General features: G+C 38.5%; 2 protein-coding genes across 7 annotated transcripts in view; one reads left to right on the top strand and one right to left on the bottom strand.

Moving 5' to 3' along the window:
* Positions 1-2,874, bottom strand: part of itgbl1 (integrin, beta-like 1) — a 29,130-nt gene extending 26,256 nt beyond the window's left edge. Inside the window, exons 1-2 of the mRNA XM_008328242.3 lie at positions 2,422-2,874; positions 435-637 (exon numbers count right to left, since the gene is read on the bottom strand). Coding sequence (XP_008326464.1) covers positions 435-637; positions 2,422-2,513 — 295 coding nt within the window. The 5' untranslated portion in view covers positions 2,514-2,874. The remainder of the gene's footprint in view (positions 1-434; positions 638-2,421) is intronic.
* A 1,352-nt stretch (positions 2,875-4,226) lies between these two features.
* nalcn (sodium leak channel, non-selective) overlaps positions 4,227-27,041 on the top strand; it is a 67,241-nt gene continuing 44,426 nt past the window's right edge. For 2 of the 6 annotated variants that reach the window (XM_008328245.3, XM_025063629.1), the window contains exons 1-14: positions 4,227-4,688; positions 6,948-7,042; positions 7,266-7,327; positions 8,022-8,162; positions 8,249-8,431; positions 9,628-9,711; positions 10,011-10,150; positions 10,245-10,373; positions 11,117-11,268; positions 12,079-12,221; positions 12,364-12,468; positions 14,099-14,185; positions 25,362-25,493; positions 25,806-25,973. In XM_008328245.3, coding sequence (XP_008326467.1) covers positions 7,286-7,327; positions 8,022-8,162; positions 8,249-8,431; positions 9,628-9,711; positions 10,011-10,150; positions 10,245-10,373; positions 11,117-11,268; positions 12,079-12,221; positions 12,364-12,468; positions 14,099-14,185; positions 25,362-25,493; positions 25,806-25,973 — 1,506 coding nt within the window. In that variant the 5' untranslated portion in view covers positions 4,227-4,688; positions 6,948-7,042; positions 7,266-7,285. The remainder of the gene's footprint in view (positions 4,689-6,947; positions 7,043-7,265; positions 7,328-8,021; positions 8,163-8,248; positions 8,432-9,627; positions 9,712-10,010; positions 10,151-10,244; positions 10,374-11,116; positions 11,269-12,078; positions 12,222-12,363; positions 12,469-14,098; positions 14,186-25,361; positions 25,494-25,805; positions 25,974-27,041) is intronic. The other 4 variants (XM_017039990.2, XM_025063627.1, XM_025063628.1 and 1 more) reach the window with 3 other exon arrangements.

Genomic DNA, 27,041 nt, shown 5'->3' with positions numbered 1-27,041 from the left:
AATACTACTATAAAGAAAATAACAGTTTCTCTATATTAGCACCACTGTATAGAAGTTTTTTTTTATTTAGCAGGTTCTTGGATGAGGTTCTATACTTTTCTTTCCAAGCAGCACCTGGCTCTAACAGGAACATCAGCTGGGGAGTACATTTGCCAAGACTCACTTATGTAAGAGCTCAAAAATGAAACCTGTTGCATCACTTAGAGACCCATCACCTTCGACTGAACTTTAGTAGCTTTAAATTGTTAGGTTGTGTACCTGTATACAGTTTGATGATGTATACAGGTTTAACACACAATTAAAAAATATTCAAATTGAGATTAGAAAAAAAGTGATGTTTAGATTTTCCTGAGATACAGACATTTTACTCAATATTTATCACAAATGGTGGTTTATGTTGTTTGGCAATGTATTTAGTATATTGTGGTACCCACCATTGCAAGGTTTTCCATTATGCGAGGGGCAGACCCAGTCGTGACACTCACAGAGAGGCCCATAGAACTTTCCTGGATCAGTTGCCCTGCAGATACAGATGCCACAGTCACACTTGCCCCTCCCACTGCAGATCTTGGCATCAGGTGTGCGACAGCGACGCAGGGATGACTCTGTGGACAGTCTACACACACCACCCACCTGGCTGGGAGCAAATGAGGAAAAGGTTGAAGTGTGTTTCCATCTGTCGCTGTTTGAACTACAAAACATGACATCTGAGAAAAGAATTCCCTTTTTTTGTGGTAGAAATTCCTTAATCTCACAACACATAAAGTTGAAGACTAAGAATATAAATCAGACTACACAGATTGATCTTTCAGAGAGCAGAGTTCTTAGTTTTTACATCTCTGCTCTGCTCTTTGAGTGAGATTTGTTTTGTTTGGATGCTGCCAGACATTCTTCTCTTCCTGCAATTTCTTTGTCTTGGCAGGATGTCCACAGTTTGGAGGCGGTCAGCATATATCAAACATTCAGAAGAATTAACCGATAAAGAGTTCCTGACACTCCCATTGTTTTATTAAATCCAGACTGCCGTCTGTGTCACTGGGAGGTGAAGGAAGTGTTCCATGAGTTTTTAGAAACAGCTTAGTCTTTTATTAAGTCTGGTAACTCAACATTAGCACATGAACATGTAAACACGATGCTCTTGACCATTTCCTGGTCTCATATTTTTGCAAAACTCAAGTCATTCTTTTGTACTCTCACTGTCTGTGATGTTTGATCAGCAGAACTATTTAGCCTTAGCCATATGACGACTTATGTAATAGAGAAGATGGCAGGAAAAACAGTAATCAAAATCAGAAATCCATTATTGTCTCATAACTTCCAGCTCAATCTGAATGAGTAGCTGTAGTATTTTTGATAATATATCAGACCCACCACAAATAATTGGCAGTAGCAAAAGTGTTATGTAATAAATTAAATATATTAAAAAGATGTGAGAGACTATAAGTTAGGCTATTAGCTAAACTGAGCACCATCAAAATAGCCTGTAAACAGCTAAACGTTAGCTACAAAATAGCTCAGATTAGAAAGGTGGTTTCAGCTCTTAATGTGACAGCCAGAACTGAGCCAGAAGCATAGCCTAAAGTTAGCTCAGAACCAGGCAAATATAGCCAAATAAAAATTTACAAAGTAAAACGTAGTCGACCAAGAAGATAGCTTAAAGCTAGCTTATGTACAGCTGGATGTTAGCCAAGGAATGAACTTAAAGCTAGCTCAGAAAGGGTGAAAGGTGAAGTGAAGAGGTAGCTAAACTTTAGCCCCAACTTAGGCACCACTTATCCTATAAGATTGCTAAAGTCAAAATGCAAATACAAAGGTAAAATTATCCTGAGATAGAGGAAAGGTGTAGTGGTTTCACGTCTCAGAAACTGTAACTGTTAAACACGTGTGGGTTTGTTGACGCACTGCACAGTGGGACGTTCACAGTACAAACATTACCCAGACATGAAACACGTGCTTAGCGTAAACATCCTCTCTACAGCTGAGGTGCACTTAAATAAAAAAGATCTATCTTTCTTTATCTTTAAAACTCCAAGTTAAAAAAAAACATTATTCTCTATGGATTCATATTTCACTTAGATTTTTCGAGTTGACAACAACTTCAGAAAGTGTCTTTACAGAAGGACTGTTAACTCAATTTAAATTCATTTTTGTATTAACCTAAATATAATGTCTTTTCTATTTGTCTGTAAGTTAGTTCTTAGGAGGAAATATTGAGCAACATTAAATGACATAGCCTGAAACTGGTATCTAACATTATGACACTAAGTTAATAATATGCTAAACAATAAATTGTAGTTTAAAACCACAGGCCCCTTTGATCATTTACTTATAGCGTCCCAACTATTTGTGAACCTCCCACTTCCTTCATATTCTCCAGACAAACGCCAGAATAAATAAGAGGTAATTCAAGTGGAAACTCACCTCACAGACTGCAACAAAGTCTCCTCCACGGCAGACAGCAAAATCAAGATCAACGGAACTAACATGGACTGAACTACTACTTCAGTGTGCATGTTTGAATCCCCACAGAAGGTAAATCCTAAGGTGAAGCAGCTTGAAGGAAATTCCCAAGCTTTCCTCTACTTAAACAGACAGGACAGAATAACGAGGAGAGAGCGAGGGGGAAGAAAGGAGAAGAAAAAAGACGGAGAAGTGAGTGAAGGAGCAGCAGTGCTGGCCTGAACTGGCTCAATCCGTATAGAGGCCAAGAGTCCTCTGCATACAAGTGCCTCTGATTAGTCCTGACTCTAAGACAGTCCTGGGCAGGAGCTGGAGCAGGGAAAACTGCCAAAAAGAAAAGTTAAGTCACCAGTTCAAGATGTAATTAGAAGCAGACTTGTTCTCCTTTCACTTTTTCCTCTTCATTCTCCAGATGATAATCCTGTTTCTTCTGGGGGGTTTTTCCAATTCCTTTTTATGTTGTCAATAATGTCATGCTTTGACCTTTCTCAACATGTTATAGGAAAACAGACAGGTATGACAAAAATGACAGAATCACATTTACACTCGATGGGTCTCTGTCATTCTGTTACTGTCATGGATTATTCTGGTGAATGTAAAATAGTGTTTATTTTAACAAGTGTCCTGTCAAAACGAATGATGCCAACAGAATAACAATCTTGCAGAATGACTCAAACACACAAATTCCATCAGTAGTGACTTGTATAAACTGTGACATGAAATTGAAAAACTGGGTTTTCATCTATATTTGTCTAGAAAGTGTTCAAATGTCATTCTTTTCTAGCGTTTATGACTGATTGGAGCAATTTATATGCGTAGTATGAGGCAGGAAAAGCAACACTGCTTACAGTGTTTCACTGTTTAAACAGCCTTATGGGTTTTCCTGGTATATTCCACAGAGCAATGGATTTCAACCTTTTTATTTAAGTAACCTCTTTGAATTATTTTGTCATCCAAGTAAGCCCGAAGAAAGCCCCAAACCAGTGCAAAACAGTGTCATCAGTTTCTGAAGAACAAAACGTATTTGGTAATAATAATTTTACATTTTTATTTGGCTTTCTCTTTGCATGTGTGTGAGTGAAATTGATTGGAGGTGTGTAACTGTGGTGAGCATGTGACAGATTCAAGTGGTTCCTGAGAGCTGATTGGTCCTCTTCTGATGTTGGCAGCATAAAGAGACAGTTTCTGCCAGCTGTTCACAGAGACCTGCTGGAACCACACTCAGCTGCCAGCCAGTTTGTTTTTTAATTTCTTTAAAAAAATAAATAAAATCAATTGGTTATTTGTTTGTTGGTTGTTTCTTGTGAGTTTGGTGAGGGCAGTTTCTCTCACTCTTTTGTTGCATCAAGTTTTCCTCTTGATGTGTATATAGGGTTATTATTATTATGGTAGTAGTATCGTACAAAATCAATGTAGGTAAATTGCCACAATTAGTCATTCACTGTATATGATTTCTTTAAATCAGCACTTAATGACATTTCCTTTAAAGACTGCTGCTGTCCTTGAAAGTTTTTAATAATAATAATAATACATTTTATTTTATAGGTGCCTTTCTGTCACCCAAGGACACTTATGTGCTACTTTCAATTTCGAATTTTAAGAAATACTGTGCGTCCTGTGGTGATGGCCCCACCAACTAAACATCGAGGATACCTCTTTCTTGTTGCAACTTGTTTATGAAGTCGTCACTATTGGCAATATGTATCTTGGAACTTCCTGTTTTTGGATTAATTTCAAATATGATGACTACAAAGGTTCTTGCCTGGGGAATTGCCTTTGGAAATAACTGCAAAGAAGTGTGTCAGACTCTGACCTTCTAACTGGTGGTTGACCTCTACCCACAGCCTCCTAATACATTGAAGCAGGCCATAAACCTTTCCTTTGTTGCAATTTCCATGACACATTTCTTGAATTTTGCATTCCTTTGGAAAATCTTAAATCAGAAATATTATTATTGTTTATTATTGTTGTTGTTTACAGTTTAAGCTACGTAAATGGGAAAAGACGTGGCTGTGAATATTGCCATGATGCAGCAGCTTGTGGAACCTGGAAGTGTTGCCATGGTTACTGACGGCTGCGCGTCTCCGCTGCTGTTGCCGTGGATGTGATTTCCAAGAGCGCGCGCCACCGTCCTCTCTCTCCACCACCAACCAAACCAATACACCCGGAAAAACAGCTGATGTCATGGACAGGACGAGCCACAGCGGATAAAGACAAATACTCCTCTCGTAAGCGATTGATTTTGTGTTTTTGTCAGCTCTGACACCTGTCGGAGATGTTCCTCAACGTCAGGATTTAGGCTATGTTTTTTAGGATGATATGGACGCTCGGTGCAGCTGTGCGTTAGCATGGCGGCTCTCCAGGAAGTGGAGCGGCTGCCATCCACCGGAGTAGGCCTTACTCGAAATATTGCAGCTTACTTGACACGAATTTGGACTAGCTCTCTGTCACGTAATGCAAGAGCTTGGTTTTCAACCCTTTATCTGGTCATACTGTTGTAAGCATCCCGCATTTGGCTAATTTTGACCAATCTTGAGCTCTCGTTTCCATAGTAACCTGGCCTCGGTTGATGTCATTGAGTCACGTTGATTTATGACGAGGATGTTTTCACTGTAATTTAGAGAGGCACAGGTTTTATTCATAAGGTTTTGTGACTGTTGTCGGCCGCTGACGTCGTGCTGTCCAGGTGGGTCACTTAACAGAAGGTGAACCCAAAGGCCTCGTGTGTTTGTCAGTGAAAAACACAAGGTTACATCCAATCCTATGAATGTAAATATGGTTGCTAGAAATACTAATAATCTAATACAATTTCCAGACTGTGTTTTTAAAAGTGCTACGTTTAGGGCCTGGTATGCTGGCAAGTGTATTTGTTTCCAAAGTAGGAAGTTTGTTTATAGAATGGTAAGTACTGGTATTTTACTGGTAAAAATAAAATAGTATTTTCTTTAAACTCCCCCACAACCATGAGTGGTTATAATTATTATAATTGTTTTTACATGTACTAAATGTAGACAAACTGTATATGTTATATGTGTATATGTATATATGTATATATATATTCTCTTAAATGTTAAGACAGGTGCACAGCATATATGTATGTGTTGGACATTTAACGATGACATACTACTTGTCCTAAAGTCGGACAGATTTGGTTGTATAAAATGACCTTAGGACTTGACTTGTGCACTTGTTGACTGCATTTTGATTCAGCATTTACACCAACAATATTGTTTTATTTTGCATGTCAACAACCCAGTTTTGTATGTAGTATTTAAGTTAAGTGAAACATACAAACCAAATACTTTTTCCAGGTAACTTACAAAACATATTTGTTATTATGTTTTGTAATTTCTAGCAAAAACACAAAACAAAGTAAATGTTTTCTGATTTGGTATTATGAAAGTAAAGGTTTGAAGGTCAAATAATTAATTAGCAAAAATATATATTTAAGAACATAATAGTTAGCTTCAGTAGTTGATAGTACTAAAATGTAATATATTTACCCTCTACAGTGTATGTAATACATATTGTCATCTTAGATATACTAAGCGATTACACCAGTCTGTCTGTAAGTGACTCAGCATAAACACAGAACTTTTTGCCAGTCATTATCAGGATGAGTCGACTGCAGCTTGCGCAGGAATAAAACTTAAGCAAAGAAAGTTTATAGCCTCTGACACACACACACACACTCGCTTACAATTAATCTGCCCAGTGATCACAACTTGCCCGTGAGGAACATGTCCCTTTTTTCCAAATGGGAATGTAATTATGGTCTTTGCCACCTATACACCCACATAATGGCACTTAGACTCTGTAATTTTGTTTTCACTCTTCCTCATGTCTCCATCTGCATATGTTAAGTGTAGCAATTACACAGGGAAATTGCTTCTAACTACATGTGGTTTTATAAGATGGACACTTTTCTTGGTAGGAGCTTCAAAAAGGAAATGAGGATTATGCAATTATATTGTTCTGTCTTTCTGACATTCTACTTGAAAATGTTGAACAAAGTCTATCATAAAAGTTTAAGGTATAATTTTCCATTAGAATGCTACCACTACACTGTGGAGCCAACATTAAGCCTGCCCTATAGGCATTTTGAATTATTTCCTGGGTTAATTTTTCTAACTGAACATGATTAATTTCTGGGCTAATCTTTTGCCCGGAAATATACTATTTTGGCTAGTTAACTTACAGCTAACTGTAAGCACATTTACAGATGTAAAATATCAGGATTTCAATCTGTTGTCTAGAGTGAAATGCATAAAAAGCAATGTTGTAAAAAAATGCCAGGAACTGGTAAATCCTGGGTGTTTGTTTGTATTTCAGTTTTAAGCCAACAGCCTAAAACTGTTGGCTTTCTAAGCATTGATATTTAAATAACTCTGACTCTGTGACTGCATGCGCTGTGTGAGTTCTTATTTTCTCTCACCTCTTTGTACTGTTCTCATGACTGCTATTACTCCCTGACGACCACTGTGCAGGACCTGCAGGCTTCTAAGAAATTCTCCTCTTTCTCTGGTTGGTCTCTCCACCCCTCTGTGACCTGGGGATGAACGCACCAATGAGGAGTCTCACAGTGAGTCCTCTGGTCCCTGCTCCACCCCATCTTCTTCTTCCTCCTCTTCTACTTCCTCCACAAGTCACTCACTGACTCACTGGCTCTCAGAGTGTGTTGCATTTATGCCTTGATGTCAGACGTGGTGGGCATTCCTTTCTCTATGACCGTACTGTAGATGTGGGTATTGTACTGTACACCATATGAGCCATACTGTTGACTAACTGTTGTGTGTTATTTACAGGGTATGCCTGATCGCATGTTATGTGCAGTGCTGGAGCAATTTCAGCTTTACTTTTCCCTTTGGTATGTGCGCTTTGTCTCCATTCAGAGTCATTTCTTCTTGTGTTCTTTACGATTTTTTCTGTTATCACATGCACATGAACGCACCCACCCACACAAACAAGCAACAACGTAGCTCACACTAGGTTACGCAGCTTAATCCGCTGGTGCCTTGATGTTCAGTATGATGATGATGATGATGTAGGTCAGAGGTGATTCTTTTTTTATAATGGTAAGTCTTCGTAGCTGTTCTGATGTGAACTACACTCGTCCTGTGTTCCATGTGTGCTACGTTGTGTATCACGGTGGCCATTCAGCAACGCAAAACATGTTTAATTTGAAAGTACACACCATCGTACTGGCAATACAAGTCAGGGTAGTCAGCAGACTAAAACAAACATAGCATTATTTACCTTCCTAAAGCCACTATTGATACACAGCTTATTGGTAATTCTGTATAGTTATTTTCAAGTAAAAGAAAATAATATTATTATTTCAGGTAAAGTTTTTGTCTCCATAAAAGGCACATTAACTGCCTCAGCTGTAATATATTTAACATATTTGAAGCTCTTGATTTAGATTATATAGTTTATAATCCATGTGATTGGCGAAATTAAAGTGATAATCCCACTGCCCAGACTTGGATGTAGCCAGTGTTTATCGCTTTCCTCTCTTTGCTTTGGTCACTGTGTGGTCTGCCTTTCTCTCTTTCTGTCAGATCCACTCTCTGTATAGCACAGCAAGCCCCAGCATGCTGAAGAGGAAGCAGAGCTCACGGGTTGAGGCCCAGCCTATGACTGATTTTGGGCCAGATGAAACCCTGGCGGACAGTGCTGACATTTTCTGGATCAACAAGCCAGTGAGTCTACAAAATAAAAAAAAAACACACATAGAGGCAGACATATCAAAAAAGCTGATGTGTGAAATGTTCTTTCTTTCATCCAGTGGGTGCACACTCTACTGCGAGCCTGTGCCATCATTAGTGTCATATCCGTGTGTATGAACACACCCAAGACATTTGAGCATTACCCTCCGCTTCAGTATGTGACGTTCACCCTGGACACGCTGCTCATGTTTCTCTACACGGCCGAGATGATTGCCAAGATGCACATCAGAGGGATCATCAAGGTAGCTACTGACAGAATCTCTAATCCAACAAGTGATTTTTTTAAGAATGAATGAATCTTGCTTTGCTGCCAGTACTAAGATCAAGTGTGTTTTTTGACCCTTACTGGTGGGGGTACTATACCTGTCACAAAAGTGCCAAAGTTAATTAAATTGAGCAAAGAAATTTATTAAGAAAGTCTTAGACTTAGAAAGCATTAAAACTCACCAACTACTGTAGTTTGCACAGAAACTAGTTGGCGAGCATGATGTTTTTATGTTCAAGATTATGATGTTACCATTGAATTGAAAATTGGTTCTCACTCAGTAAAAACATGTCTGAGAAGCAGCAGAAGTGGTTGATACAAAACAGTACGAAGACATAAATAGAAAATTAGCAGTATAATTTTACAACTCGTACCAATCCTAAAAGAAAATAATATATATAATATTCAAAGCGTCATATATTCAGAAATAGCTAAAAGAAAGTTATATCGAAACTTCGTATAAAAAGACCAACAGCTGAGGTGTCACACGACAGAGTTTCAGACAGTTTGGGTACGGAGCGTGCCAGAGTGGATGTTTGCATCATGTTTGTAACTTTGACTGACACATGGAAGTTATTTTTTGTAGCCAGTTATTAATCTGCCTGTGCAATGACACGATCCACATAGTGTCATTAGGTAATTGCAGGCCTTTGTTCTCGCCAGCGTGTAATCAACATGGTCCTTATCTGTCGACTGTTTCAGAACAAGCTCAAATTTGCAGCCTTGGAGTTTTTTCACAGACGCACTCTGTGTCAGTGGTAATTAAGTGTGTACCAAGTCTTCTGTCTTTGTTACAGTTCACACACTTGACAGGAGCTTAAAGTTTGGACATTTTTTTTCTTAAATGTATAAAACTAATTGGGTGTTTGATGTTTTTTTCATAATCATACAGTTAGTGTGTAAATATTTAAAATAAAATATTTTTGTCACAGGAAGAGCTTTTTCCATCACGATGCACTTCACACACTGCATATTGTAGGCCATTTTCCGTACTGTGCAGACTAAAATTAGGGTTATAATTAAGGTTCTAATTGAAGTACATCAGCTTTTGTCAAATGGAGGATGGCATGAACTTAAAATTATATCATTAGTTCTTTTATTGCATCCTGCTTTTTTGCTTATTCGCACAAGTAACTCTAACCAGTAATGTCTGCCTCGTTTTCTTGTCCACAGGGTGATAACTCCTATGTAAAAGACCGGTGGTGTATGTTCGATGGAATCATGGTGTTTTTTATCTGGGTCTCCCTGGTGCTCCAGGTAAATGCTATTTTAATTGTTGTATTTCATCATTTTTGTTCTCTCACAACTGCTTTAAAAGTTAAAGTTAAAGACAGACGGAGAGAAGAGAAACAGACAGACATAGACACAGGCATGGTTTTATAAATATGATTTTAATTCACTCTAACATAGTGATATTCATGATAAAGTCTAATTCTGTATCGAGTTTAAAAATATATTTATATATAGTAAAAACATGATTTATCTCCCAAACCATGTTGTATATGTTTATGTTTTCTGTGTAAAACACAATTCACACACACTTACTTTGGCTTCAGGTGTTTGAAATAGCAGAGCTTGTGGATCAGATGTCTCCATGGGGAATGCTGAGAATTCCTCGGGCACTGATCATGATCCGGGCATTTAGAATCTACTTCCGCTTTGAACTTCCTCGCTCTCGCATCACCAACATTCTTAAGTACAATAGTTACTTTTCCTATTTACAAAAAAAATAAAATGTATCTATTAGGTTGCGTTGAACAACTGTGTGTTGTTGTTGTTTTTCTTTGCAGGCGATCCGGGGAACAGATCTGGAGTGTGTCCATCTTCTTGTTGTTTTTTCTGCTTCTGTACGGAATTTTGGGCGTTCAGATGTTTGGGACGTTCAACCATCACTGCGTCACCAATGACACACAGAAAAAGTAAAATGCATCAGACATGTCAGATGTGTTTAATCTCTGTCTAATATGTGGCGATAGCACAAAGTCAAAGCATCTGTTCACATACAGTTGATCAGCCATTCATTTGTTGAATGGAGAAAAGGAAAATAAAACGAAATAATACAAACATATTTATCAGAACTTCGTTCTTCGAACAAAATTTCTATTGATGTTTGAGATCTGGCAATCATTTTCATTTTGGATTTTTAAAGGTTTTGGCATGCTCTAATGAAATGTTCACAAACATTTACGATTTTGAATGAATGTCACAGTGTTTGTATCTCTGGTTGACTGGTCTAACACTGATAACACATTAGTACTTGGACTCTCATTTGATGATTAATTTATCTCCCCTTATGCATCAAGAAAGGTGAATTATCTGGTAAGACACATTGATGTCACCCAGCCCACTGTAATTAGCTTTATTGGGATTCACTACTAGGCTTCTGATTGCCCTTTGTGATAGTGCAATAAATTATCCCTTCTGATCCTGTAACCCTTAATAAACAATTTAGATGAATGTCTGGGCAGGCAATTTGAAAGGCATTAATTTTCATTAGAGAAATTAAGGTGCTTCTGGAACATCACCTGTGGCTGAAAGACAGGCGGGGAGGGAGACGAGGTAGAGCAGCGCTTCTGTGCAATGTTATGCATTTTGTTCCTGTTCCTTTTCTTCAGCTAAAAGTATTAACAGAGAATTTCATAATGTGTCTTTATTTGGTCAGTAATGTGTCCTGGAACAACTTGGCCATCCCAGACACGCACTGTTCCCCTGATGGAGAAGGATACCAGTGTCCTTACGGATTCAAATGCATGGACCTGGAGGAGCTGGGCCTCAGTCGACAGGAGCTCGGTTATAGTGGCTTCAATGAACTTGGTACAATACTAAACACTATTACAACATGTAGTCCTAGATTTGTATACATTTCTATATTTTTTGTGTTTTTAACTTTAAAAGATTAAGGTGAAAAGGTGATATTTTTCTACAGTCTTTGAAAGTTCAAACTGTTGACATTTAAGTCCAGTTTGGCTTCTGTAATACACACACTCCAGGCTGTACTATATTAAAGTGTTCCTTTATTAAATAATTAAGTCTTGTAGGTTTACAAATTACATACAAGACCACAAGTATCCAAACTAAAACAGATTTTAAACCCATTTAGCGGGCATTGTACTTTGAGTAATCAGATACAGTTTTAAATTTAGTCTGAACTGTCATTGTATCCATCTGAGAGGCACTGACTGTCAGAATTTTTGTTAACATTTTTCTCTCATAACAGTTGACTGCTATGATGATATCTTTTGTGGTGAAATTATCCTTAGCTAAATGTTTAAATTACCCATAGTTCATTTCCTTATGGCTGCGTTAATAAGAAAAAGCCATGATTTTCATTTTGAAGCTCATCCAAGTCTCTTTATTATCTCCATTTGACTAAATGTACCAGTGAAGGAGACAAAAATGTGCAATAAAGAACAGTCCATCAGATTAATGACCTGCTGAGCTGTTAAAGCTCCTGTCATTATAGCCACTGAGATTCTGTATTTTGAAGTCTCTTAGTTTTCAGAAAGAACCTCTGTGACAGGGGAGACATTCTTGATCTAATTGCTCATAGTTTTCCAGAAACACTCTGCTGTGTTTATCCTGTCGTACATCTTTCTTACTCTGATTTTTCTCCCTTTGTTACAGGTACAAGTATCTTCACGGTGTATGAGGCTGCATCACAGGAGGGTTGGGTGTTCCTCATGTACAGAGCCATTGACAGTTTCCCTCGGTGGCGCTCATACTTCTACTTTATAACTCTCATTTTCTTCCTGGCGTGGCTTGTAAAGGTTAGAGCCTGTCTTGACTACTGTACATATATTGCCTGCTACGATACAGCATCTGGTGTAGAGCCTTTAATATCAAGAACCCTCAACTAATTGACACAATCTTTTCTCACTGTCACCACCCTTTGTCTTTTCCCTTCACCAGAATGTGTTTATTGCCGTCATCATCGAGACATTTGCTGAAATCAGAGTTCAGTTCCAGCAGATGTGGGGGTCGAGGAGCAGCACTACATCAACTGCTACAACACAGGTATTGGCGGTCACTCTCTGGACTTGCGTTGTTTGCTGTGCGTCAGAATTAGGAACACATACGAAAAAGTAAATATATTATCAAATATTGTTTTCATTTCAATTTTTTTAAATAGTTGTTGCGATTACTCGTCTGACTTAAACCCAGGATCTGAAGCAGAAGGTCCTGGGTTTGAACCCCAGAGGAACCATATACTTAGTGCCTTCCTTTCTTTCCTAAGCCACTAAGCCACCACTGTCCGTGTAATTGACAGGTGTAGTCCGTCCAGATTAGAAACACTGCCTTAAAATATGCAAAAAACAAACTGAATACCAGATCTTATTGGCATATACCTCTGTGACCTCGAACACAAACAAAAAAAAAACTCTCAATTTTTATCATCATTGATCCTCATAGACCTCGTCATGCTCTAATCTGTATTTTGGAGGGAAAACTAATTAGCTGTGGTGTAACACTTAATTGTCAGGCGGTGAAGCTGAAACAATATGATGCCTTCTTTGTGTTCCCTGGAGACGGAGGCTGGCGGCTCATTCTTGGTCCATCCTCCACCTCCCGCTGCTTGACTTTCCTGCCTCCTGTTTACTGAGGCTTTTAAACGAGATTAGACTTTTTAAGAAACGTTGATAAAACAACAATCAAATAATCCAATTTGGTGTCATTGAAGCAGGCCCTTTAATTTTTTTGATAAGCAGATTTATAATTAAATTCTCTGGAGAACAAATGTATTTAAATGATTGATTTTTCTTCTCTAAATAAAGAATTAAATCTGTTAAAGAGGCTAAATTAAACAGCTCTAGCCAGAGCTTTGTGTGCTGTGGAGAGTAATTTGACCTTTCACTATTTCATCTAAACTGAAAGGTTATCTTTTTCTTTTAAACAAACCAAAATCTATTTTTTATCCCATTTCTTTTACACCATTTTTGTTGTAAAGCACTCAAGCTCACTTTCTGTTATTTGTAAATGTACTTCATAAATAAACTTGATCATCCTCAAAAAATAAAATTCAGATACAAAGCTTATGTAGGTTTATTAAAAGCTGACACAAAAAAACAGAGCTAGCTGTAATAGCTTAAATTAATCCATACGGAGATAAAAAAAAAGCTAAACACTGTATTAGCAAAGCAAGATAATGGACTTACCAGAAAAGAACTTACCTTTTCAAATGTTTGTATACCTGATGAATGTATAAACATAATAAAACATTTTGAAAAATGTAAATACAATTAAGACAATTTTACTAAAACAATTATTTACAAAAGTATCCTGAAAGGTGATTACAGTCAATCAAAATGAGTAAAACAATAGCTGATGGTTAGCAAAAAAATAGCTATTATGTATGTTTTGAAAAACTTTTGCTGTTTATGAGTGAAATAATTGCCCTTTGAGTTTGAAAGTCTTTGCTGTGGTGTCGTGTTTTATGTCCTTGGTTTTTCGTCCTCAGGCATTCCCACTGTATTTTGGCAACACTCCTACCAATTTATTGTGAGGCTGTGAATTTTTGAGAGTGATGCTTTCAGCTTTTTGGTGGCCTCATATTTCTCTGACAGTTTGACCGTAGGGTAAAAGTGTGGGTTCGAGTTTTGTCCAGTGAGTTTACCCCCTCCTCTCACATACTGTCTTTGTGCCACAGATGTTTCATGAAGACACTGCTGGAGGATGGCAGCTTGTGGCTGTGGACGTCAACAAACCACATGGCCGGGCGCCTGCTTGCCTCCAGGTAAAAGCTCTACTTATTTATTATGCTGCTTTACCCGCTGGTACAAAGACTCCCAGTCCTTTACAGAAACATTTTCTTCTTTTAACATTTGCATTCCCCGTCCTCCATTAACCATGGTGTTACAACTTCTCTCCAGGTCCATGATGTGATAATGTAAATTTACGCTCCTCGTGAACAGTACAACAAAGACAGCACAATTCAGTAATAGTAAGAAATAAAAAACGTTATTGTGTGGTGGGCCGGATACAGCCCTCAGAACTTGAGTGGTTTAGTAATAAGTTTGATAATGTGGTTACAATCATTGCACATGTCTAGGGTAAGATGGAAGAGGTGATGTTGGAGATGGAGCTAGCAGCCAGCAAACATTTAAAAAACTACTGTTAATTTTCAAGGGCGAAGTGATGATAGTAGAGGAGACAAGGAATAATGACTTAAGATGATCTGCAGATGTGACCTTTGAAGAGAGCAACTACGAGAGAAGGAGAAAAAACACATTTTCATGTAACTTTGTGTAGTTAACAAATGCCACGTATAAAGACTTGATCACCTCATTGTTTTATCATTTGTCTTCGCTTCAGTGTCAAGCGACTAAACGAGGGGAAGCTCATGTTTGATGTGTAGAGCTTAGCTAACGATGTCGCTACGGTGATAAATTACTTTTAAATGACGTCTTAACATGATGGACCCCACTGTTGCCACGTGGACGGTTTGATTCAAATGGTTGGGCTTTAAAGATAAGCAGTGAGCAAAGTGTGAGCAGCCGAAATTCCTCGCAGCTGGTTTGGCGTTGATAGCTCTTTGGTGTAAAAGCTGGACTCTGGCTGTGAGAGACGGCTTGTGGAGTTTACCGCTGTAAGAGGGAGGTTTGGCTGTCAACAAAATTCTCATAAAGGAACGACTATTCAAGAAAAACACATAGAAATGAAGAGTGTGAGGAGGAGAACGTTGCATGAAAAGATAAAAACTGAGTGAAGAACAAAGGGAGGAAACAAGTAAAAGAAAAGGCTGGGAAATGAAAGGTATTCCCATTAAAGCCACATGTCCCCCAGAGCTTCATCATCAGTTAGAAGGAGAGATTTAGATTGAGGGCTAACCGCAGGGATAAACACGAGCGACATCCCCCTGTGCCTCATTCTCCATCCCTCTGCCTCATTCCCTCATACCAGAATAGCTATTATTTTCTAACATTGCTATCAGGAACATTGTGTCTGACAGTAAGATGAAAAGGCAGATTGGCTGACAGTGACATCAGGCCAGGTTGAGAACATCAAAAGCGCTGTGGTTTGGGACCCAAATGAATAGGACTGGTGACAATACAGAGGCAGAGCAGTGAAAGAACGCCTGGCACAAAAACGGAATTTCTGCATCATTTGTTGTAATAAATGTATAAGCAGTCCATGACCTAATTCTGTCGAGCTTATTCATGAGTAATCTGTGGAAGACACTAAATGGCAGTACCTAACAAGGCAGTGTCTAATCAACCTCACTTGACATCAACTCATTTAGACCTGTAGACATGGTTTAGACTTAGTGATGTAGCTTAAATGGAAAAAAAATGAAATGACTTTGTGGCATAGTTGTTTGTGCCAGGTGTTTTTTAACCAAACAACAACTTGAAGTGTTTACAACGAATGGTAGAAAGAAGAGACATACCCATTAGGCAGCAATTCTCTTCTCGAAGAAAAAACAACAAGGATGCATGCAACTTGTAGAAGTTCTAAGCAGTTAGGTAAGGCTACAAAGTACCACACAGGAATGGGGCTACAATTAGCCCAGACTCACTAGAAATAGACAACAAAGAAGCAGAAATTGTTGCCTGGTCTGATAAGTAGTGGTTTCTGCAGCAGCATTCTGAAGATAGAGGCGGAATTTGCTGTAATAACATGTCGAGCTTGAATCCGTCCTGCCTTGTATCAATGAATCAGGGGTTGATGGTGGGCTGGAGTGAAGGATAAATGTCTATCCCACACTGTACTTTTCTTCCAATGACTGCTGCTGACGAAATAACAAACCATTTTGGAACAGCTCTAATCGCCTCTCAATGTGCTTTTAGAACAGAGCAGACCTCAATCCAGAGGAGCACTTTTGGGAGTTGGAGGAACAAAGGATTCACATTGTGGAAGTGCAGTTTTGTCAACTGCACTAAGTGTGCTATGTTGGCGACTTGTTGTCTCCAACATCTTTGTCAGAAATACTAAGAACAGTTCTGTGTTCTGTAAATGCAGTACAGAGATGTTCCTAATTAATTGCCCATTTATTGTTATTTACATAATTCTGCATTTTATGTAGTTCAAATTAGAGTGTACATTTGCACTGTGATAATATTCTACAGTTGATGTGGAAAAAATCAGCTCGTATCAGTTCAATTCATTAAATGCGTTATTTTCCTTTTTACTTGTAGACTTGCTCTACTCCAGTACAGGCTCTTGAATTTTTTAACACCGCTCCATTTTAGGTCTAAACAAAGCCTAGAGGATGTAGACTGTGGGGCCCACTTTGTGTGAGATGGACTGACTTGTACAGTATTTTAGTGGGTCAGAGAACAGGACACAGCTCACACCTCCACTCACATGGATGGCTCCAGCTCTGGCCAGTGGCCCAGAAAATGTGATGGATGACTGCTGTCACATGAAATGCACCTCTGAAGGACAGAAATATCGAAAGAAATAATCACTTTTTTGCTCATTTTTCATGATAATTCCAGGGGAGTGTATATCAGGAAAGGACATTTGGCATACACTACTGTTTCCAAAACTTTTCATATTTAAAAAAAATCATTACATAACAGATCCTGACCAAAATTGCTATTATGATTACTTATGATTTTGATTATCTGTGATTAATCAGGGCTAATCATGTTTAGTCATGGTTGTTATTTGTCATGATTTATCCAAATGAAAATTCCCAATCCTAACTTTTATCTGTGATGAATCCAAATGATGGAATCATTTCTAACAAAAATGGCAGGAAAAGGTATGCAAAAGTAAATCCATAAATGTTACCAAAAATATACAATAATTATGTCCTTTTCTTGTTTTAGATTTTAGTCTTAAGTCTGCAGAGTTTACTTCAAAACTCAGGTCTTCACTAAAACAAGGGACATGAGTATTTTTTTTTTAATTTTAAAAAGAGAAAATACAGACACGGGGTAGTATTACTGCAGTCAAACGTACAGTAACACCACATACCTACCTTTTATAAAAATGAAAGGAAGATTACATATCCAGGGTCTATGTTTTTACTCTTTTTTCAGTGCAGGTTAACAACAAAATAAGGAATACATTTTGTATAAATCAAGGTCCGGCAAAGGGATGCACTTGACAACAGTGTAAGAAATGGAAATTGCTTTGAGGGGCAGGTGACTGTTTTGGGTCAGAGAGAATGAGACAGTGATGAAGTCCTGGATGGGAAGATTGGGCATGTCCTTTTATGGTCATATCCTTTTTTGATTAATGGTGGATGAATGAATGGATATTCCCTGCCCTCTTTTCATTTTTCCTGCCTTTTCACCCATATCAAAACCAACCTGTGCTAGGATTGAGCCGACAGGTAGAGTGAAGACAGGCAGTTTAGATCCAGCCTGCACGGCCATCTGTGAGTGCAGGGGAAGTGAAGTGTGAGTTTCTGTTCTGCTCTGCCTGGCTCCAGAGTAATTGGCCGTCAAATGATTAAAATGTTTCTATGCTGGCAGGTGAGTGCTATCTACAGGCGGGCAGCTCGTGTGTTTCCTGTGGGTGGTGCAGCCCGTTCCTGTCAGACTGTCTTCTGAACCACCTGTATTTGTCCGGTCAGCCCACCTTGTATGCTACTGTGTCAGCCTGTCGATTTGCCTATGCTGACGTGTGTCCATTTGTGCGTATGGGTGGGTCTGTCTGGATCCAACAGACTGTTGCTGTTGGAGATAACACATAATTGATTAACCACCTGCTCTTTTTGGAGCCATAGAGGAAAGTCTCCTCCCCAGAGAGCACTACAAACAAAAATAGATCTCAGGGCAGGAGTATTTTCGCTGTGTACTCGTCTGACATTAGGGTTTTCTGAGTTTTGTTATTGTTCCGGCAGTTAGACTCTGTTTTGATAATGGTAACATTTTTCTTCCTTAAAAATAATTATTGCAATGTTTTACACAAATTACTGTCAGTACGTGTTGTCTTTTTTAAGGCTACCAGCAGTAGTCTTGTAATGTGCTTCTTTCTGGCCAAGAGTTAGGTGAGAAAATCAATACCACTGGAACTCCCCTGGGTTAAATACTGAAGCTAGAGCCAAGAGCTACTGAGATTCGACCAGATAACATGTCCTCTGGTACAGTTGGGTAGATAAGCTTTGTCTCGATAGCGCATGGGTATCATAAGGATCCAGGGCCTCATTAGTAATTCATGTCTCATTGATGGAACATCAAATTATGACTAAATGTTCACACTTCTTGTTTCCCAATGAGTGTTCAGTATCTGTTTGCAGCATCTGCCTCACTTTTATGGTTTTTAAATGCTTACCTGGGTTTCTCTGTGTGGTCTCACGGTAGCACTGTGCAGATCAGTGGAGGTTAATGAAGCATCCTCTCCTTTCCCCCACAGACCTGGTCTACTAATTAGCCTCTGGTGCACCACAATGCCGTAATTACCCAGCAGATTGAAGCTTTGGCTGGTATAAGCAAAAGTAGAAGGTGATACTTTAGAGAGGTGCAAACCCCTAGGTGAAAAAAATTATTTAATAAGCTACAATGAGTTAGCTCACATAAAAATCATTACATTTGAGGCACTTCTATTTAAAATAATCAAGATAGCACTGACCTCCAGGAAAGGTTAGAAGACCTGTGACGAATGCCACTTTACCTACTTTCAGTAATTCATGTGGATCCTGTGATTAATTAACACTTTCTCTTCTGCAATGAGTGTTTAATGTGGCTTACATCCCATGTTTCAGCTCTGTGGCCACAGAGCTAAATACAGAATGATGAATAACGCACTAGCTCACAGAGGGGTGGTGAGGGTCCAGTGAATAGGAGACCTTTTTGACCCCTTCCTCCCAAACCAGAGGTTATTGATTCTCCATAACCTTCTTTTCCCCCTTTGCCACTGATCTCTGCCCTGTGGAGCTTTCCAGTGACACCACTCTTATCACTTTAAGCTTTCAGGGCCACACTGTCGCAACATCTCAAGGTTAAAGGCAGTAAGCAGAAGGAACAAGAGGAAGGACACTGGCGGAAGAACTAAAGCCAACCAGTCTGAGTGAAATATTTAATAGTGACAGTTAAAAAAAGCACTGAAAAATTATGGCTAGCTCCAGGGGCAGCGCAGAAATTCTGCCCCACGGAAAGATACGGCAATGAATATATTTTATTGCACTCCTATCAGTCAGCCCCCCCAACCACCTAACAATGTGTAAATAAACATTTATCTTTTAAAATTTAAAATCAAATGTTGACATTTTAATTAATAAATATATGCAGGCTATTGCAAATGCACCTCATCTTAAGATGAAGGTACAAGAAGTTATCTTCTATGCACAATATGTGGCATCTAGATTGTGTCCTATTGAGACGTTGTTGTTACTTCAGTTTAATTCAAATGCGAGACCTTGTTGTTGTTAAAACGATTATTCTGGTCATTTGAGTGTGATTTAACATGCTGCCCTCATAAGAACACCTGTTTCGTTGGGTTTTTCATTTCTGAAAGTGGGGTTAATTGGGGGCGGGTTAACTTGGTTGGGATATAGAAGAGGCTGCACAGTCAAAAAGTTTGGGATCTGCTGCCCGGTGTGTGCTGAAAATCAAATAAACGAAATGTCCGGAAGGACGAGTGTCAGAGGAAACAGACAAAGAGGAGGCAAAGGCGAAGAACATCAGATATTATTAAGAGTAGGAGGCTGCAGACGGGCAGACTATCATGTTTTATTAAGAGCTGTTTTCCAGCCAGAGACATGAGTCAGCCTGCTCCAGTCAGGGCCATAATAAGCGAGAGGACACCCGTTCTGTTAGATCTGCACTTTAGAAAGATTTTTAACACACCCACTCCTTCGATAAAAATGGTCAGAGCAACCTTGTGTTGGAACCAAAAATGTCTGCAAAGTTTACTGCCCACCAGTTTCACGATGTACGTCTGATTTAGCACCTACTCTGTGTAGTAAGTCTTTCATTCAGACCCTGAAGTGAAGACTATAAACTCTATGTATCAGAAAATGCAACCGTCTGTAGCTGTCAGTCAGGCTTCACAAGGACGTCCACTTTACATCGACATCCTGTGTTATGGGCTGTTAAACGATTTTGAAAATTTGGAATCATATTAATCACAAAGTAAATGATAAAGATAAACCAACATTCCTGAATATAGGGGAAAAAACAAGTTAAAGGTTGCTGTCGAAACGGTGAAGCTGTTCTCCTCATCAGTATTTATTGGTCTACAGTCGCCTCGGTGTGTCTGTCGTGCTGCCTTTCAATCTGTGAGGCTTATCTGACACCACCTGGGCCTCTGACCTGAGGTTGAAGCCTCCACTAAACCATGCTGGGCGTTTATGTTTTTTTAAAACTCGAATTGGTTTTAGTGAAACAAAAACTCTGCCGGCAGAGTGTGTAAATAACAACAAGTGTATCAACTGTGTGTTAAAGCAACGATATGGACTGTGGAATTATTGGTTTAAGAGTGCATCCCAGCCTAAATTATAGATGTCGGATAATATCGACCGACTGGTATTATCAACACGATATTAGCACAGTTATGTATTAGGGTAGGAATTGTTATCGGTTTTACCTCTGATGATGAAAATCCAATAATGCAGTTCATCGGTTCCACCAGATACGCTTGTTTCGCTTTAAAATTTGGTGTAGACAATGCTAGCTTGTGGAATGTCTTTGGTATCAAAATAAAAATAGGTAATTTGTTACTTCCACAACAGGAGATATGTGATGTGAGCATGTACAGTATTGGTATCGGTTGATATCGGAATATGGAAAATAATAAAATAAATATCGGCATTTTGGATATTGGCAAAAAGCTAAATTGTATAAAAATATAAATATTCTAACTTCCAAATGGGATTTTGAAGGCCCTACCTAGGTTATAGAGTTAAACTATGTTCATTATTGAAAGTCAATTCAGTCTGTTAGACTCTGACTCTTAACTGCTTTTGGAAAATGTTGAAGAAGACGGAGCATAACTTATCAATAAACCTGCATTCCTATGACATTATCTTTCAGAACCCTTCATTTTTATGTTTTAAGTAACCTTGGTAGGACCTGTAGATCTGTCTGCATTTTAAACCAAACCAAATGCTTTTGAAGTGACTGAAGGAAAGTCATTAATCCCACTCAGTTTCTTACTAATTATGGTTAACAGTGTCGGCGAAACTGTCGCAGCAGCTTGTGCCAGAACAGAGCCCGGCCTGTTGGTGGCAATTCCTGTGTGAATACAGTTCTGTCCTGCCAGTTATGTGCACATGTGCTGCGCTCTTCTCTTCACATGTTGCAGTTGAAAGAGTTTGTCCCTATTGGCAGTCTGAGTGAACAGACGGAGCATGAGGATGCATTCATCTATCTGTCTGTCTCTCTGCTCTGGTTATATTGTGATTTCTGGAGTTGTACGTTTTGTGTTGGATCCGGGATGCAGTTCTGTTTGAGTGGCAAGACACCTGAAAACAATGGTTTCAAGGTATGAACAGATAACTTAATGAACAAGAAGAAATGACAATTAATTCTTAATATTTGTTTGTGTCTCTAATTTTTATTTGCCTGGAAAGCTGCCGCAGTGCGCTTTGATTTCCCAAAATAAATGAACATTAAAGCCAAGAACAAAATATTAATCCATATTTTTAATAGGTACACCGTGTTGTTGTCAAGAGAACTGGAGAACATGCTTTCTTTATTTGGACTGGAAAGATTTGGCCATGTAATGAAATGTGTTCAGGGGAAACAATTGGTTTTGTCATTTCAGATGAGAAATTTGAGAATTGGGAAACACAGATCATTTTTTTGATACTTTATGCAAAACAGTATAATGAGAAAATAAAGTAGTTTGATTTGAATCAGGCAAATTGCAGGTGACATTGGGGTACTGGTTGCAATTAACCCACACAGGGGTAATTTGCATATGTTATGGAATAAAAAACATAAAATTGAATAACTTGATAAAAGTGCCCTCAAGACAGTTTAATACACAAAAGGACAGAGGAATGAATTTTAGTGCTTTTATCGAGCAACTGTGTTACATTTGGTCGGCATGTTTTTGTTAATTGCGGCACTTCTTTGCTTTCTGTTATAGACAGACAAATGATGTAAGTGCTTTTATCACTAAAGGATAAAATATTAATGCGTGGGTGTGTTCACACATCTATGTGTGTGTGTGTGGTCCACCCTGAGCACCGGAGCTTTCAAAGACCCAGCCAGAGGCAGCACAAATAAATAGCATCCATCAAACAAGTGAGGAAGGATGTCAGAGAGACACAAGCAAAGAAAGTAACATCAAACAGCAGGGAAGAGAGCCATCTTGTTCCACAATTGAAGCTGTTAAATTGATTCTGACATTTTCAGACTCTATATGTTGAACCATCAGCTGCCCTGGATGAACCAGAGGGCCTTTTCTTTTGGTACATTTACATTTCAAGAAGTCCACAAAATCTTTAGGGTGAAGGGGTTAAAGGAAAAAGGAAGAATGTGTCAGTAGATTGAAAGGTTATGGCGCAGCAGAGCTGGTTTGGGATGGACAGGCTGTGTCTTCATGTACAGATGTCACCCGCTCTCTGATTTCAGAGCGGTTGACAGGAAAAGGGGGCAAAGACAAGACCTTGAGAAGAGCAGACGCCCAAGTGTGTACTTGCTGTTCCCTGTCAGTCTGCCCCCATCTCCCTTACTTTCTCTTTCACTCTCACACACATATGCATGCATGTACACACGCTTTCACCCACAACTCTGTTCAGCCAAAACACCCGTGGGGGAGAGCGTCTGCTTGCTGGAAATGTCAAACTGCTTTGTCACGTCCAATCTCATTCAGGAAGTCTAACCTGTGTGTAGAGGGTGAGGGTGAGTGTGTGTGAAAATGTGGAAAACAAGGAGCAAACTTTAATCTTGATTTACAAAAGCAGCATGGATTTTTAGACCACCTACCTATATATATATATATATATATGTGTGTGTGTGTGTGTGTGTGTGTGTGTGTGGAGTCTCCATAGACTCATTAGTTTCTCATTAATCTTATTAACCCAGGTCATTTAATTATTACTGCATGTCCTTGTGCAAAAAAACTTTTCTCTGGGTCTGCACTATGACAGACCAGACAACTGTCAGAACAGAGGGCCAAGAAAAAAGAGTTATACATGGGGTCGATCTAGGTTGTCCGATGAACCTTGACCCTTATCTGCATGTTTTGGGGACTGTGGAAGGAAATGGGAATACTTGGAGAAACCTCAAGCAAACACTGGGAGAACATGCAAACCCCATACAACTTGTGATCCATTTAGAGAACCTGTGATCTCCTTGCTATACAGACAAGCTTGTTAAATTTGCAAATTTGCCACTAGAAATGTATGTGTTTTTATAAAATCGATTCAGGTGAGTTGTCTCTAATAATTTGCATTTTGTTTTTACTCACCGTTAGCTCACACTTCTACTATACCTAGAGCTGGACTTATTGGTGATTTGAATCTTTTTGTTCCACACAATAAGAAATCAGGTAATGTAAATTTGAGGTCTCAACAATTTGAATAATTCTGTGCAGGAGGAGAGAATGGCGTACTTCCTATTTGCCTATAATGCATTTGCTCTTCCACTGGCTCGAAGACTTCCCATTCTATTCACTCGTTCGATCCTCTTTGTTGCCAGTCTCACATACAGGTCTTTTTTTAGGATGAGTGGTTGTACCCACTCACAAGCTGCTCGTTCTTCCACATACGTGTAGTTCAAGACTGTGATCACATCTGTCATATTATCTACTCTCTAATTCTCAGTTGGGTGTTTGTGTTAACAAAGAATGTGACTGTTTGTGCTTCATACTCTTTATTAGATGTGGCTTTTTTCACTTTCTTTAATATCAGCATTGTTTCCATAATGTCATGTTCTCTCTGGCATTCTGTGCTACTGCTATTCCCACAGGAAATAACATACATTTATTCTTGCTTTCCCTTCTTGTTTCCAGCTGTCTGAATACACATTGATTCCTCTGTCTGGGTTAATGTTTCTCCCAGCAGCCAAAGAAAGGACTCTTGATTGCTATGAGTTTCCTGCTGTTTAGCTACTGGCCCACTTTGACTGTTAGCACCTTTTAGCCTAGAATATAGTCCCTGATTAGCTGCCACAAAATGAAATACATTTGTTTTATGTTATATTATTTTATATAATTATTCTAAAACATCTTTCCACTTCAGGAGAAGTAAAAAAATACAGGAGTAGTTGCACTGTTTGATTTTTAAAAGTAGGTAAAGGATGCCAGAAGATGAACCATGACAATGCCTTAAGTACTGACTAAATCAGAAGTGGCAGAAAAGCACTTATGGCATAACTAAATGTTGAGTTTATTTTTAAGTATTTGTATTTTGGTTAAGAAAATGTGTTACTTTTAGAGCCAATGTATATTAGATCTGTAAAAAAGGTACTAAAAGGTTGGATGCAAATCTGTGAGCTCTACATGTTATGATAACATGAAGATAATTTGCGAACGTCTAGTGAGGTGAAAGAAAACCCAAAATAAGTCAGATTGAAACATTTCTACTCTAACGGTCTTGCCATTTTACAACTTAAATTTAAGTACAATAATGATGAAAAGCCTTTAATCTTCTAAATATCCTTCAGCTTGTTTGTCGTACACTGAACTTTTTTTTTAAGACACTAGACTTGTGCCAAACAAGTTTGCACAGAAGGAAGAGCGAATCTCATCTGTCAGTTTTTCTTGTCTGTCTGTGAGAGTAATTCCAAGTCAATGCTACCATAATGTGCCTGTGCGTGTCCATCTGTCTTGTCTGAGTCATAGACTTCAATCACACCGGAAAGGATCTATTATTTCGGATCAGATTGTTATTCATCACACTGGCCTTGCTGGATCACAGCTGCCTGTGTATATGATGGATTGTAATGTGACAAACAAACCAGAATGCTCTTTGAAATTTGTATTCATTTCCGCTTTTTCTTACCCTCTTTTTCCATCTTTTGTGCAATTTACATTGATTGCCATCAAACGCTGGTCTGTCTCCACAGCAACTGATGCGGTCGTCTGTGTTCCACATGTTCATCTTGAGTATGGTTGCTGTGGACGTCATCGTTGCCGCTAGCAACTATTACAAAGGCGAGAACCACCGCAGACATTATGATGAGTTTTACCTGGCAGAAGTGAGTTGCCTGTGATATTGATGTTTTTCTAGTGTTGGTGTCCAATGTCCTTGCAACTCCTGTGTTTAATTGCATTTTTCCATACCAAATGTTAATGTTTTCGTACCAAAAGTTCTTTTGCTTAATATAGGATTTAATAAAGAAAATGTGCAACATGTTTGAAGAAAAATGGAAAAAAAAATCCACATTTTAGAGTTTTAGTTTTTTTCTAATTAACCTTCCTCCAAAAGTAACATTGTAAACATAATAATACCTTTGTATTGAGGGAGGTTTGTGTTCACAATCAAATTATTCACACATTTTTACCTGCAGGTTGCATTTACTGTTCTGTTTGACCTGGAAGCCCTTCTAAAGATCTGGTGTCTGGGTTTTACTGGCTACATCAGCTCATCTCTGCACAAGTTTGAATCTCTGCTGGTTGTGGGCACCACGCTTCACATCTACCCGGACCTTTATCACTCACAGTTCACCTACTTTCAGGTAGGAATATATGCTGTTCTTTAGCTATTTTAACACCTCTGTGGTTTTAAATTTTACCCCTTGGCTTTCAGTGTTCGTAGTAGAAAAATTTAAATGTTTTTGTCATTTACCTTGAGTGACTGTTAATTATTGAACACAATTCCTTACTGCATAAATCATTTCATATCATAAATAATTAAAAAGGTCTCAAGTCATCAAGCAGTTTAAAAAAAATATACAAGTAAAAAATAGAAAACACGGTGGCAGGCCAAAGAATTGTAATAACCTGTAAATACAGTGGATGTAGTTAGATTAGCCTGAGAAATGGTTAGAAGAATATTTAAAAACCATCATAGGGATGACAAAGAGAAAAGGCTAATGTGCAAATTTGACTATTTTACTGAAGATAAAACAAAAGTGTCCAGGAGAGAGGCCAAAATTGGGACATTTAGTTAAAATCATGTCACTATGTTGGGAATAAATTAGATGAAAGAAAACATCAGGGAACATTTGGGTCCTTCAGCCCAAGGATATGTAACGGTTTTGGAGCTGTGTGTTAGATGTTGAGAACCTGGCCTAGCCTTGCCTTAGTTCCTATTTAGCGTTCAGTGATGCCTTCAATAAATAATCCTGCTAACCCTGACGTCTGTTTGGTTTTGTTTTCATGTTTCCTTTTGTTTCTTTTATATAAACAATGTATTTTTTTTACATTTGAACACCTCAGTTTCCTACTGCCGTGGAGCAGAATTGTATGTATTTGACTAATGATGCCTGTTGATGCGTATGATGCCTTGTATTATACTTTATCTTTTGTTGAGCTTTCAGGCAAAAGATGACATAGTGATTTGTATAACCCTTTTTCAGTTGTAGTTGAAATCAGATGCATCACCCTCATGTAGTAAACACCTCATTTATCACTTTTGGTCTGATTGGTAGTCCGTGTGTTGTCTACACAGTCTCAAATATGATCAGACTCCAGACCAAACATTTACTTCCTGTCAAATTTGATCTGTTTATCAGTTTGGTTTTTATATTCCTGATTTTATGTTTTAATAACGTTCTTTTGAAAAGTAATGACATGGTTAATAT

Source organism: Cynoglossus semilaevis, chromosome 16 (genome assembly GCF_000523025.1).
Source record: "Cynoglossus semilaevis isolate Cse_v1.0 chromosome 16, Cse_v1.0, whole genome shotgun sequence".
In the NCBI taxonomy this organism is placed as follows: Eukaryota; Metazoa; Chordata; class Actinopteri; order Pleuronectiformes; family Cynoglossidae; genus Cynoglossus; species Cynoglossus semilaevis.
Note: the sequence above shows the minus strand (reverse complement) of the source record. Positions and strands in the feature narration are given on the sequence as shown.